This window comes from Akebia trifoliata, chromosome 9 (genome assembly GCF_017979445.1).
Source record: "Akebia trifoliata isolate Shusen 1 chromosome 9, ASM1797944v1, whole genome shotgun sequence".
NCBI lineage: Eukaryota > Viridiplantae > Streptophyta > Magnoliopsida > Ranunculales > Lardizabalaceae > Akebia > Akebia trifoliata.
Window position 1 is genome coordinate 17,733,029 of NC_141383.1, and position 15,108 is coordinate 17,748,136.

The 15,108-nt window shown below is 36.0% G+C and overlaps 1 protein-coding gene across 4 annotated transcripts; it reads right to left on the reverse strand.

The window, feature by feature from the left end:
- Positions 1-1,342: 1,342 nt before the first annotated feature.
- On the reverse strand, positions 1,343-12,994 carry LOC147394464 (protein ABA DEFICIENT 4, chloroplastic-like). 4 transcript variants are annotated; one of them, XM_086453423.1, is made up of 7 exons: positions 12,788-12,939; positions 11,240-11,804; positions 10,866-11,094; positions 3,268-3,368; positions 3,014-3,142; positions 2,668-2,756; positions 1,343-1,689 (listed from the first exon to the last, which is right to left on the reverse strand). In XM_086453423.1, exons 3-7 carry the CDS (start codon positions 11,071-11,073, stop codon positions 1,539-1,541), a joined length of 678 nt encoding a protein of 225 aa, XP_086309549.1. In that variant the 5' UTR covers positions 11,074-11,094; positions 11,240-11,804; positions 12,788-12,939; the 3' UTR covers positions 1,343-1,538. The 4 variants fall into 4 exon arrangements, with proteins under 4 accessions (XP_086309549.1, XP_086309548.1, XP_086309550.1 ...); XM_086453422.1 differs by lacking the exon at positions 11,240-11,804 and having other exon boundaries at positions 12,788-12,984; XM_086453424.1 differs by lacking the exons at positions 11,240-11,804; positions 12,788-12,939 and adding an exon at positions 12,600-12,729.
- Positions 12,995-15,108: the final 2,114 nt, after the last annotated feature.

Sequence of the window (15,108 nt, forward strand, 5' to 3'; positions counted from 1 at the left end):
ATACCCAAAAAGGACATAAATTCACTTGTTTATGCCATCCTGACATCGATTACTAAAGCTCTTTATCAAAACTCAAAAAAAAAAAAAAAAAAAGAATCCTCCTATGTCTTTTAAAAAAAAAAATAAACATGTGCAGCACATACATTACAGAAATTAAGATTTATGTATGATTTAAATAATTTATAATTTATACATTACAGGAATTCTTTTTTTTTCTTTTAAATTTTAATTAGGGTTATTTTAAATTTAAATAGAAAATACACATTGATTCACCCCCTCGTTGATGTGGATGTGAGTATGAAACCATAGATGATTTTCATTGAATATGAATGAAAAGAGTCCATGGTTCCATGCGCACCTCCACAGCAACAAAGTGTGAATCAATGTAGAAAGTCACTCCAACAAAGTTCTTTGGGTAATTTGTGAAGGGAAATGACCTTCAAGGACTCTTTATTGAGAATATATAATGAATAGTCCCCAAGAAAAAAAAAAATAGGGATCATTTAAGTCCCCCTTAATAAAACATTAACTTATTAAGGATCTTTTGAAATTTCCTTTTAAGGAAATACCATTTTAACAACTTAACAAAGTGGTTTGATTTAAAAATATTCCATGTCTAATAAAAAATCTCGACCAATTTATTGGTAATTAATATTTCTGTGAAAAATAAAAATAAATATTTTTATCTATTCATAAATTTAATATAATTTTATTTGAGTTATTTAAGTGTTGAATCAATTTAAGGAACATTCAAATTGAGTTTTAAAATTATGCTTTAATTATTTATATATTTCAATAAATCTGATATACATAGATCAAATTAGTTTGATGATGATGATGACCACACTCATCTCCATCAAATATTCTCAAATAAACATGTTTCTTTTAACCTCAACAAAGGGTAATTATAGCATTTTCACTTCAAAAATTCTTTTAAGACTAGTACTTGATAAAATAAGTACTAAAGAGTCCATATTTTATTTGGAGGGGATTTTTTGGTACATATTTTCAAAAAATTGGTCTTTGTGGTCATTGTCCTTTTTTAGAAAGTTAAAAAGAACTAATATATGAGGTAGTGGGATTGAAATTTTATTTCTTTTGACGAAAATGACCCTGATAATAATGAGGTTAAATGTAAAAGTGAAGGCGTTTTGGTTCTTCCAAATTTTGGTATAAACAACCACCCATTCAGCCTTCCCTCATTATAATAGTAAAGATCTGATTGAGAAGGCTGGACTGAATGGTTTTAGAGAGGATCAAAAGTTTCAATCATCAATTCTGGTAGTTCAACATCCAGAGATACTTGAACTCATCAAATTGTACAAAGAAGAAAAATAATATGTTAGCCCATACAATAATGGGTTCAATTTCAATGCAAACAGAAATAATTTTTAAGTTGTAACAATTGAAGAAAGGTTAGGTGTACAAGACTCACTTGCATAACCGTTTAAATCACTGGAGAACATCTTTGTTCAAGAAAGATTCAAGTGTTTATGTTCATCTGCTTGTCGATCAACTCATTCTGCATGAATGTATTGTTATCCTAAGCTTTGCTTAGTATTCTCAGCTCTTTTTGTTAGGCCCTTGGTGATGATATGAGAAAGAATGCCAATTGGACAGAATAAGAGGCACAGAGAAACTGAATGCCTGGTCTCGATGTCATTCTCCAGCCCATCCTGAAACACCTGCCTGAATTTATGCCGAATGAGGTATGTCAGAACTCAGAATCACCACAAAAGCATGTTCTACTTGTTTTCTTTAAAAGGTTAATTAGACTAAGGGTCTGTATGATTGCACGAGAAAATCGGTGTGAAAATCATTTTCCTAGGGGTAAAAATTTTCTCACCAAGACAAGAAAATATTCACTGACCAATGGACAATCCTAACATTTAAGCCCACCTCCGAATCTACAGCCGGCAATAAATTTTTTTTCAGCTCTTTTTGTTAGGCCCCTTAGACATTTGCCTATGTGCAATGAAACACTGGCAAGTTTTGGAGAAAGTCACGATCCCACTAGTGCGCCTAGACAGGCCAGGGAAAGGGATACTGAGACCAAGGGGTCAAAGTGGAGCCGTCATGTGAGCTAAATGGAATGGCAGAGGCAGTTGTGAGTTTAGTCCCACATCGGCAGAGTAGACGTTCAGAGCTTGGGATATAAGGGCAAACTTGACTCTATAATGTAGGATGTCTTTTAAAGTTGTGCAAGCTACGACCCAAAGCGATTAATATCCTACAAGTGTGGGCCATGTGACAAATGGTATCAGAGCTAAGGATGGCTCATCCTGTTGGGTAGGGAGAATGTCACGATCTCGCCAATGTACCTAGCTAGGCCAGGGAAAGGGTTGCTAAGACCGAGGAGTCGAAGTTGACTCGTCCTATGCACTGAATGGAATGGCGAGAGGAGTTGTGAGTTTAGTCCCACATCGGCGGGGTAGATGTTCAGAGTCCAGGTTATATGGGAAAACTTGACCCTATCATTTAGGACGCGTTTTAAAGTTGTGCGGGGTGCAGCCCAAAGCGGGCAATATCCTACAAGTGTGGGCCAGGAGCGCTACTAGGTTTTTTTTTTTTTTGGGAAATTCATTTTCTCAAAAAGTTCGTTACCCCGAAAAATGTTTTTCTCACCAATCATACACACCTTAACAAGAAGCATGAGAACAGAGATACCTTGCAGCAAAGAGATCAACAGCCAACAAGTGTATCCATGCAGAAGCCAAGGTCATCTCACTGGAGAACATCTTTGCTATACCACTCAACTGCAGAGAGTCTCGGATTGTTAGAAAACATACCAAAAGAAAAGGATAAATGAACAGAAATGAGAATCAACAAATTATTTTTAACGACACTAATAACAGTTTATGAACTAAATATGAACATATGTCAGCCAGGATCTAATCGCAGTGAAACTCGGATGTTACAACAAAAATGAAAAACAAAACAAGGAACCCGAGGATCGGGTACTAAAAATTATTCTTAGAATACTCATGACAGTATTTATTACAAAAATACTAACCTCTGGTAGCCAGTATTTACTTGCGAACATCATCCTTATTGTGTCAGGTGTCCAAGAGAGGTATAGAAGATATGCATACAGAAGTCCAAGCACAACGTACGGTATAACACTCTCTATTGTCCTCCTAGTCTGCATTTTGAAGGACCCAAAACCAAATAAAATGCTTACAGAAAAGTAATCCAAAGTTTGTATATTTTTTAGTCTTATAGCATCGAATGTGTAAGAGTCGAAAATCGAAATAAATAAAAGCTTACTAGTTCGGTTTTAGGAGCCAGAACCATGAGGGTATAGAATGGAAGAACAGCAACTGTTCCCAGGGTGAAAACACTGCTAGCAATTTGAGAACTCGTAAACCCTGCAAAAGAAAACCATCCACGCAGAAAGTTGAGTTTGATATATGTATTTAATGATGAAAGAAACTACAACATCACAGAAGCAACCAACAATTTAAAATGAAAAGGTACCCAAAGTCTTACATCCACTGCAATCCTTTAAGAATTTAAGTCCCTCATGCAAAGATGGAGTTTACTTCTTGAAACTTGGGCATATCCTCCACTGTATCAGGTCAATTTTAGACATGTTAACTAGTTTAACATCAAGTTCGATGACATTAGTGAATTTGAAGTTTGGATCATAGTTTGCAAATATTTGACATACCCGTGTTTTCAAACGGCTGACTTGCCCTTGACCTAGGTCTCTTCTAAAAGACCACTTTGAATGTAGAAATTAATGTATGGGAGTGTCTCATATGTCTCGGAATATTTCAGTAATGTTTAGCAATGCTAATGTGTCATTTCATTTTTTGGAAAACCCAAAACAACGGAATGTAACAAGATTTTAAACTATGCTTGTCAGCATAGCTACAAAGATGGAAGTTTAAGGAAGCCTAATAATTGAAAGGAAGGGGCAGAATTTGCAAGTCGAGCTACGCATTGGAATTGCAGCCCTGAAGGAGCGACACAAGTTGAAACATCCGAGAACCATCTAGAGCAGTTGAGAATCATACTCGAGATGAGGCACAGATTATGATGACTGATGCCATGACCACATACCGAAAAACATCTTCTGATCTCACCATGATGGTGACGCGAGATGTCAGAGTCTCTACAAAGATCCTTGCAGCTGAGAAAGTTCTCCATTTGGAGGTTTATGCCTTACAGTGGAATCTCTGATCCAGCAGAACGTGTCCTCCAGCACCAACACTTTATCCCCATGTGAGGGAAACGATGCCTTATTTTGAATGCTCTTCCCTTGGTCTCTTCAAGGAAATGCACTAACCAGGCTCCGTAAGTTCCATGGGGGATCTATAAAAATCTTTGCCAATCTAAGCTTTGCCTAGTGTCACAATATCTCCAACAGAAAACTGTACACGGAATCAACTCTCATCGATCTTCCCCAGCAAGATGGAGAGAGGATTTCACTAAGCGATTCAAATTTGTCTTCGTGAGAGTTCAAAGATGGGGCAAGAAGGTAGCTATGATAGAATTCAGAAATGCCTTCATCCAGGTTCTCACCTTTGGGAGTTGTAGGTCAAGATAAAAGACATGTTTTTCCAAGTAATGACTGTCTTTTTTTCAAGCAATAAGTATTCCACACTAGAGGAAGATAATTGTAACTATTTTTTGCAGAAAGAAATTAACTGGTGCACCAAGTGTCAAAACCCTTGTCGAAACAGAAAGGGATGGCAAGTTGGGAGAAAGAGTAAGAATAGCAATGAAAAAACTAGAGATCGACAAAGGAGTGCCAAAAAAGCAAGTTAACACTGTTAAACACTTACCCGAGATGAGTTCCAGTTTCGGGGGAGGGGGGGGGGGGGGGGGGGGGGGGATCATTACTGCAAAGCCTTGCATCCACCTAAATCCTAGTTCATTGTTCACAAACCCTAGTTCTTTCACAAGCCATAGGTCATACCTAAATTGTCTTCTATTTTACCCTAGTTTGTGTCAATGGCATTTAACAAACAACATGACTATCTACCCTTTTCATACTTTTCTGCAAGTCATCACGAGGGCTGGGAAGATGATGAATCTTCTACTTCTTCCAATGCCTTGTTCTCAAGATCTAGCCCTCAGCAAACCCTTGCTATTGCGAACTCACCTACCAACGAGTTTCAAACCAATTCGTTCCACAAAGTAAGAGAACTCTTCCAGGTCCTTAGTCTAAGATCCAGATCACCAATTATGAGCCTTGGGAACTGTTGGCACACTTGATAATTTAGTCTGAAGATTTTGAGTGGTTCTTCTTCTACCCTAGCAAAAGAAAGCATTATTGTTGCATTAAAGAATAACAGTAGCATTACAGAGGAATTTTGGAAGCCAACTTGTAGACAAATATGACTTTTTTTCCTCAAAAGAATTATCGAAGCTAACAAATCATCAGCAGGCCTCTCATTAGTGCAGAATCAGCCTCAACCTTTAGTAATAGTCAAGCACTCCCAAAAGACATTGGGATGATTGATCAGAATTCAACTGTAAAGCAGCAAATATTTTTTTCAAGAACTTGGTTCCTGAGGGAAGATTTCAGTTCAAAAGAAGGCATCGCTACATGGGAACAAATCCCAAGTAGGAAATTCGATATTCGGGAATGAGACCCGAATCACCACCCTGGAGTCCAAACAAGCAATGACGACTGAGTCACTACAGAAAGCCTCTAAGAATAACCCAAAAAAGAAATCTCCAAATCAAAACCAATCAAGGATGTTGTTTGAAGGACTTTTTATCCTCAAAGGTATTTTCTCCAAAGAATTGTGCCCAAGAGAATATGTCAGGAGATATTACATAACTATTACAGGGGTATCTGCTTAATTAAAATAGTTTGTTTTTGCATTGCTTTCGTTTGAGAAGTCCGATTAAATGTTATGTGCTAAAAAAATGATACATAGCGTGATTGTTGTAATATTATCACATAGTAGTTGTAATAGTGTCATTTGCTTTTGTGTTGGCTCAACCCCATTATTGGATGAACATCTTGTTTTATACAATTGAAAAGACAAGCCCAGGGGAGTTTATTGGTGTCATTATGAGTCATTATAGTGTGTATAATTTTTTTTTTCCAAAAGGTGCCAACTTAGCCAAACTAGCAAGGCTTAAGGAGTGCTAATACCATGACCTAGGTTCAAATCCCGTTGAACTCACCTTCACCTCTGTTGACCACTAACCCCTTGCTTTCCTATATATATAAAAAAATTGATTCCTTCCCATATCTATATAAGGAGTTGGTATTTGAAGGAGAAATCAAAACATGAGAGTGGGTCTTAAGTTGTAAGAACTTATATTGGAGTTAGTCACCATGAGATCTTAGAGTTAATCAAATAGTGAGAGGGTGAAGGGGAATTTAAAGTGAAGTCTTGTGCATTTTTTAAGAGTCTATAAGAGGCAAAGCTTTTAACTTGACCTTTATTAAGCTTTCAGCTCGTTTGGTGTGCAATATTGAAGAACACACTTATTTTTTTATCTTCATAAAAATACTAGGTCATCAACCAGAAGTCTCCTCAATCAGAATTGGACTAACTCAACCCTCAAGGCCATCAACCAGAAGTTAGGTCCAAATGTTAGAGGTGAACTCCATGATCTCAGAGAGATGGTCAAAGGTGTATACAAACCAACAAAGATATGCTCAAGAGAATCACCATTTCTTATCCTCAGAATTAGAACGATGACATTGAGTCAATAGTTAGGAAAGCTGTGTAGAAACACCATTTGTAATGCAACGCAAGTCGCTCTACGATCAAACTGACTATGCAACTGGACGATCTGGAATAACTTGCACTAGTTCACGAGCAACTGTCTCTTCACCAGGACCGCTGCATTCATTTTCCACAGATAAACACTATGATGAAGAAGCATAGGGATGGCAACCCGAAATCCCACAAATTTTTGTTAATATCATTTAGACATAGAACCTATGAAGCATAAAGATGGCAAGTTGGCAACTAGTAAACCCCAGATAACCATAAACCCATAAAATTCCGTTTACAAGGTTAAAGCTAATAAGAGAACCACTTTCCCAATATTGGTCCAATTCGCTTCACGGTGTGAATCGTATGTTCTGTATCCTGGTTCTCATCCAATTTCACCACCTTGCCCTAACACCTTCCTTGGCTCAACGGGATTATGTTACTTCTTTGGATCTCATTACACTTGACTTTACTATATCGTCCAGTATATCTAATATCCCAGGGATAGCCTAAATCTTACAAGTTTTCTGGGACATAAATATAGGATCTTAGCTTCGCATCGTGATCAGATTTTAGGTGTTCCTATATCTAAAGCCGAGGGATCATTCTCTCTAATCCTCTAGTCAGATGAATGGTTTGCAAAGACATGCAGGTTGACATGTTCTCATAGAAAAGAAAGAGGATGGATGATAGAGAATTAGAAACAACACTAATTCATAATCACACACTTTGCATTTATATGATAATAGAATAAGAAGAGGCCCATAAAAAAAAGTACACCACTCGAGCTGAAAGCTTGATAGGTTAGCTGAAAGCTTCACCTCTTACAAACTTTCAAGAACACACAAGACTTCCCTTTAAGGTCACTTTCACCCTCACACTACTCACTTAGCTCTAAGAACCCATGGTGAATGACTCCAAAAATCCCAAAGAAATGTTCATTTAGTTATAGTACTAGTTCCTCAACCAACTTCAAATTTCACATTCAAATACCACTCATGAGAAGGAATAAAATCCAAAACACAATCATGATTCATAATGACTCTAACAAACCCACTTGAACTTATTTCTCATATGCAAAAATAAGGTGCTCATCCAAAGGTAAGGATTAAGTCAACACAAAAGCAAATAATACTATTACATCTACTATACAATACTAATACTAATATAACTACAACGCTCGTATCACTTTATTAACACACAACATTCGATCGAATGGTCCGAATGAAGCCAACGCAAGAGTAAACTACTTTAATAAAGTAAATACCCCATAATGACAATGAAATACCTCTTGGCATATTATTTTGGGTACTATTCCCTAATGAAAATACCCTCGAAGATGAAGAATCCTTCCTTTGGCATTATTGACTAGTCTTGTATGGGAGACATCTTCTTTGGATTCTTTTGGGGGGTTTGCTACAACGAGTCGACTGCCACCACTAGTCTTGACTTGAGGGCGGTTATGAGGGACCTATTCCCTGAATATCGAATCTTTCGTTGGGAACCCATGATTTTTTTGTTTTTTTTGAAGATCTTCGCTGCTTCTTCCGCTTTGATAGATGGAATTCCCTTGGTGGTCCACCATTCATGTGTGAACCATTTCGATATCTTCTTCTTGAACCGAGTAACTTCGACTGTTTGTCCTATTGATGCAATAGGAAAGGGTTCGAGTGGTGCCATTCCAACTATAGTTGAGTCTTGATCAATCATCATCCCAAAATATCTTGGGAGTTTTTGGAATGCTCTAAGGTTGAGGCTGGCTTTTCTTTGGGGTAATCAAGTTATATATTCCTAAGGAAAACGAAACTAATGACATACATGCTAAACCCTTAACGAGGATCATAACTCATTCTAAGTTGGCATATAATTGTAGCAACACCCATATGAGTGTACAACTAGATCTATTTCAAATGAAAATTGGGCTTGTTCTCTAGAACACTCATGAATACTAGGATAAAGCACAAAGCCATAACATGCTAGATTTTAAACTTTGTATTCACCAACGCATTTATTGCCTACATAAGAATCAAAGTTCAAAACTTATTCACAGTTGATTCTTATACTCTTAACATAGTGGCAATCCGAGCCTTGATATGCTCCTCAGGAAGGGTAGGTCAAGAGTTCGAAACCCCACGAAGAAATGAATTCCTTGGGGCCACCCTCCAGGGTCCGGTTGACTCAACCAGTTGCATGTAGGACTTTCCAAGGGGGCAGTGCATGAGACCGTGGGATTAGTCTCACCTGAAGCGTGGGGATAACCATAATAAGCAAATAAAAAAAATAAAAAAAAACTCTTTAACATACTAAAACTACCACCTGAAGAGAAACCCAAACATCCCTCCCATACTCGATTCCCCCATATGGAGCCACCATCGCAGTATAGATCACATGTGTCTAGTCGGAGATGGATGGTGCAGAGCCATAGCGAAAGTGAGTCTTCATAGGGTAATTATTACTGCTTATGGACCTGAACCTAGGTGATCTATCCGTGGCCAGGACGAAACTTGGGTGAAACTAAGTGGAGGTCCAAACCAACTGATGTTCAAATGGAGATTACAGTCATTGGACACTTCTATATTTAAGTCATTTTCGTTACCCAACTTTTCTTAAAATTTCTAATTTAATTAAAATAAATAGGGGTTTGTGCATAATATCATTATAAAATAACACTTCACCATATTAGTTTGTTTCATGTGTTTTTGAGTTCAGAGGAAAGCATTCTCTCTCTTCTTATATTTAATATTTTTGGCCATTGTGAAATATTTATTTTTATTGGTGGGTTCTCAATTCCAAAGGCTGTGAACCGTTGTCCTCCTGTTATAATAAATTTGTTTTTGAACAGTTGTGATCTTTCTTACAATGATTCACGCTATCTCACAAGAAACACCTGTGGAAAGATACAAGAATAGCCTTTGGAAAGATGGTTCAGGTTTCTCCTCTAATAAAGTGTTCAAAATTTATCAAGAGATTTGAAGTTGCCACCCCAGTGAGGTAGTAAAGTCTGTGTGGTAATACCACAGACCACAGACCTGAGATACCAAACCTGCCTTCACACTTAAACTTATAATTATAAAATATATTTTTATTTCTTATTTTATTTATTTTCTATAGGTAATTTATCTCTTATTTTATCATTATAATTTTTATAGTGGTTTTCTGTTATAGTGAAGAATTATGGAAGAATGGTCTGGCAATAACTGATAGTATGTAACACAGGTTTGCATCAATGGATAGTGCACAACGTAACTAGTTTTGGATACTTACTTCATGGTCTTTAATTTGGACAAAGAAGAAAAGGTGCAAATGCTCTGGTTCTTCTATTTTGCAATGAAATAAGAAAGTGACAATGAGTGAACGGGTTGTTAATTGTGTAATATACCTTGGGCATAGAGTCAGAAATTTACTGCACTGGATCTTTTCCCATAGATGTGTGAAACACCTTAAAGAGAGTGATATAGTCCATGCCTTGGGAGAAGAGAACAACTCATTTTACAGGTTCGACATTGCATTACTTGGGAAAGCAATACAGGTATTAGTAGCCATATCTTGATATTTTATCGAATTTCTGGCTTTATTTAGCATATAATTGCATCTTGAAAACAATAGAGATACTCTCATAGACTGGTTGTATTCAACCAAGTTTCTGAGCTCTAAGCTTGAAAAAATGGCCGCAATATCCATGTTAAACTTCTTTTCTACAATTTTCCTACTAGAAATGTTGTCAAACTTCTCTGATAAATATTCCATGACCATCATCTAACTACATATCAAAGAATCCGATAACAAATAAGTAATCCTAAATTATATAACCATGACTAACATCAAATATCATGTATGAATGTAAAGTATTATACAGAAAAAAATTGACACAATGTACTCGAGAAGTCTCCATCAAGAATATCAAGACTTAGAGTTGACTTATCAGAATTACAATATACGAAATAACAGATGGAAAAACATTCGGTGAAAAATATCTACTAATGCTATGGCATGTGCTCTTGGGAAGGTTTGGATTCTCATTGTAGTTCATCTTAGTTACTAAAAGGAAAACTAACTACAAAAAACTATGACCAGCAGTTAATTCCAAAAGAAAATGAAAATCCATATTTAACTGTGAAACTGAATTTTGTTTCAGAGAGAGAGAAAGAGTTATACAACTTTGTGATCATGGCTTACATAAAGCAGATACTAGGGACCCTTTTCCACAGGGCACAGATCTTGCAACTTTTGGACTGAGGACAACTCTTGATCCACCCAAAAAGCTCCACTCAATGCTTAGCATGGTTCCTATTCTAGCCACACGTTGGCCAAAAAGTTCAGCATTCATACCTCCAAGGGCAAAGACAGATCTCTGTCTTATCCCAAGAGTAGGAAGAGAATGCATAGCCACCCACGACTGCTTAACCTGCAATAGAGGAAGCTATAACTGTAAAGAAAGTCTATAACAACACCGAAATCAACTTTGCCTAAATACTAACACATATTGGTGAATACAGAAACACGTGGTCCTTGAGAAAATGAAGTATAATAAAAGCATAGATAGAGTATACCTTATAGGATCCTATATAGCATTAATCCGTAATACTTTAACCCATCTTCTAACCACATTTTTCGTTTTTTACAATCAACTCTCGAAATAGAATGGTTTCACAGAGATGAGGGTATTGAGAAAACATCAGAAATGAGCATATCTGAGAGAATATAGGATTAGCCACGATGGGACAAAATAAGAGAAAGTTAGTTGAGATGGTTTTGGAATTAAAACGAAGACCAATGCCAACACCGGAAAGGAGACCTTAGGTACACGTTGACGCTTCTGAGAGGGAGGGAGGAAAGCCAAGAATGAAGTGCATTTAGGTAAGTAAGAAATGACCAGAAGATACATGTCTAACTGAAGGTATAACTACAGACAAAGTTGAATAGCGAACTAGAAATTATGAGGGCAACTCCAAATAGTTGGAATAAGGCATATGAAGATTAAGATTGTGACTATTAACTTCAAAGAAATGAAAATATCCCATAAGTACAGTACAATATAAGCGTCTGAGCAAGAAGCCAGGAGTTATCCCAGAGTGGTGGATTGGGATGATCCCGCGGGCTGGAAGTCAGGACGGCCTTGGTAAATGATTTGTAGATGCATCCGAAGACACAAGGGAAATTGATCAGCCCAAATCACAACATAAATGAATAAAATCAAATTTCAAAAAAACACGAAACGATGCAATTAACTTGAAATATAATGGAAATCCCCAAGAATTAAGGCTGAAAAACCAAAGAAAGTTATGCGAATATTAAATGAGAAAAGCCCATAAATAAGGGGTAAAAAGGGAGAAGAAGGTAAATAAATGTGGGTTATTGTTTCGCCTTTGTTAATCTATATTTATGGGCCATTACCGACTTGAACACGGAGTGTAATTTGCAGGAACCATCTCAACGTGGAAAATGAGGCAAGAACAACACTCGAAATCTCATGAGTGTTGCCCAAATCACAATGTTTCTAGTCAATTTTCTCCCAAAAAGCAGATAAAAATACACATTAAATTAAAAGTCATTTAGTGTACCAGATGACTGAAAAATACCCAATTGATGGAAAAAAAGGCGGTGAAGCAGAAGATCAGTATAACATTCAAGATGCTAGCTAGTAAGATATCAAATGTACTCTGAAAACCTAGAATTAAAAATTAAAATTAAAAAAACTTCAAGAAAAAAGAAGCAATATGAAGTCCAGACGCCCAAGTAATCAATCAAAAAAACTCAAGGGAGGAAAATGAAAATTATCTAAAAAGAATTCAAAATAATAAAAATATCCACATCATTCATCATATTATAAACACCCAGATCACATAAATTAGAAATCTATTCAAACAGCTACATGAAGTGCCAAGAAAACATGAAGAAGTTAAAATGTACCAAAAGTTCAAATCAACCAGAAATTCATCCAAAACACTTGTCTAGAGTACCAAAGTTGCAAATTTCAAATTACAAACAAAACTAAAGCTGGGTTAGAAAGTAAATCAAAGTACATTTTTGTCCAACCTTTATATATTAAGAAATTAAAGAAAAAAAAATTAGGAGAAGTTCTAAAGATAAGAACAGACCTTGAGTGAGATTTGAGAATGGGGAGAACATGCAGAGGGGGCCATCTCTGGTGAGAAACTAATCTGCCCAACAACAACAACAATGGCTTTTTCATTTGCCCACTTCTATTCTATATATCTCACTTTTAATAAAATAAGTAACGAAACAGACAGATGGGATTCCACCACCAAGGATAAACGGTGCAGACACGCAGTGCAGACTTATTAGAGATAGAAAGAGAAAGGGAAGGTGTTTAGTGCCCACTCAGCAGTCAGCACTAGTACCTAAATCTCACCCGACAACTTCATGCCCACTCAGCACTGGCTTTTGTTGGAAAATTTTGTGTGCAGACCACGTGAACGGTCGTTACCTCACATGCCCAATTGAAGTTTGTTTTCTAGTGATTCATAATAATATTATTTGTACTTTTCTAATCTCCACACGAGGTCTGACACACTAAATTTTACGATGAACCTCAAGATACATAACATAAGAAGATGAATAATTTTGTTCATTTGACGATAAAATAGAAATGAAAACCCCTTTCCATTTGATCAATAAACTGTTTTTATCTATAATTAACAAATAAGTACAAAATTGATGATGTGTGGTAGTTTGCAATTCTTGATCTTTTATAGTGATTTTGTATGGATTTTCTTCTCTCGCTTCGTATTTGCCAGACTAAGAAAGATTTATTGACTTTTGAAAATTGACTTTAGTACTTAATATTTTTTTAGAATCAAAGTATAAGCATGACTATTCGTTTGGGCTTCACATCTCAACTTTTCGTGGCTTTTACTCCTTTTAAGTCAATGAAGCCATGCTTCTATGGATTTAAAATGAAGTAGTCAATAACGACAATTTGAATATGCAAATGAGGTGCTTCGTGAAAGTGCTTTTGTGCGAAGCAAAGATCGGAAAAACATCTCAAATGGAAAAGACGAAAACACCCTTGTGGTTTACCTCAAATTTTAGGACTGCAATATGGGCAGGTTGGAGGGTAAACCCAAACCCAAGTAGTAGACCCAAGCTCAACTCAACCTGACCTTGATCTTATAAAATCGGATTGAGTTCGGATTAGTCATGTAGATACGTGGGTTTCAAAACTTTTTTAGAGGTTTGAGCTCATCTACTAGGTTAAAGAGTCACCAACATTCAATTAAAGTGTGAATGGACACCAAAAGATTTTTGAAAATTTATTTTCTTGGCTATAGTGACTCACAGATCCAAAAAATAAAAGGGATTCGATCTACTCAAAGAATCTAAGGCAAGGAGCCTTGGTTGAGGGATAAGAAAAGTGTTAGGCACCTTGTCTCTCTTATCTAAAAATGGTTACCATTAAATTAACCATAGATGAAATTAGAAATCTATTTTTGAGATTTTGAAAGTAAAGGAAATTATACAGTTTTAAAGAAACTTGACGATAGATTAGTTTTAGAAAATAAAAAAATTAAACTAATGAGTAAACTAAAAATGGAAAAGGGTGCTTGTTGGAATTTTTTGTAAGCTTAGGATTTTTGTAGGAATCCATTTAGAATTCATCTTTTTAAACCCTAAAGCTTTTTTAGAAGCTTATATACTTACTTGAGAGCATATTCTTGTTGATTTAGCCTTTAAGAAGTGTTTATGAGTTGAACACTATCATGGAAGGACTAAGGATCTTATGCACAGGTTGTGTCCTCTTTTGAACTATTTTTGTATTGGTTTAAGGAGTTAGGTATGAATCTAAAGAGATCACCACCTGTGACTCTTAACCTCATTGAAAAATAACATGTGGTGTGTGCAATGTGTATGCATGAGTATTCCAAGAAGAACTTATTAAAGGTTTTATGAGGTAAAGATTATCTCACCTAGGTGAGGGATTACTCTATTTCCCCTTAGCCATTACAAACTAGCAAAATTCTTATCTAAAATATAAAGATACTTGAAATGAATTACAAGAAATTTAAAAGACTTAAAATAGAGTGAATGAAATTTAAATCCTCTTGAAGAACTTATTATGGACTTATTAGATGAAGATTACTTCACCTAAGTGAAGGATTACTCTCTTTCCTCAATGTCATTAAACTAGAAAAGAGAAAAAGACTACATTATTGCTAAAATTTTAAAAACCCAAAGTAAATGAAAGTAAATAGGAGAGTAGATTGAAATGGGAGGTTTAGAAGGCGATATTACATAAGAAAAACATAAAATAAAACCTTCTTCCCACTTTGGCTTTTTTCATTATTTTCTTCTTAGTTTAGATTTCTTAAAAGGTTGATATGAGATTTGGACAGAGTTTTGATAGATTAAAGGACTTTGAGGAGAGAATTGGACAGAATTTTAGATCACTTAAATTCCT

Excerpts from the sequence above, each read along its gene's own strand:
- LOC147394464 (XM_086453422.1), bottom strand. The coding sequence starts at position 12,832 with ATGGCCCCCTCTGCATGTTCTCCCCATTCTCAAATCTCACTCAAG. Across the intron at positions 2,757-3,013 it reads GTAAATACTGGCTACCAGAG|TTGAGTGGTATAGCAAAGAT; the intron begins GTTAGTATTTTT and ends GACTCTCTGCAG. Across the intron at positions 1,690-2,667 it reads GTTGATCTCTTTGCTGCAAG|GCAGGTGTTTCAGGATGGGC; the intron begins GTATCTCTGTTC and ends GCATAAATTCAG.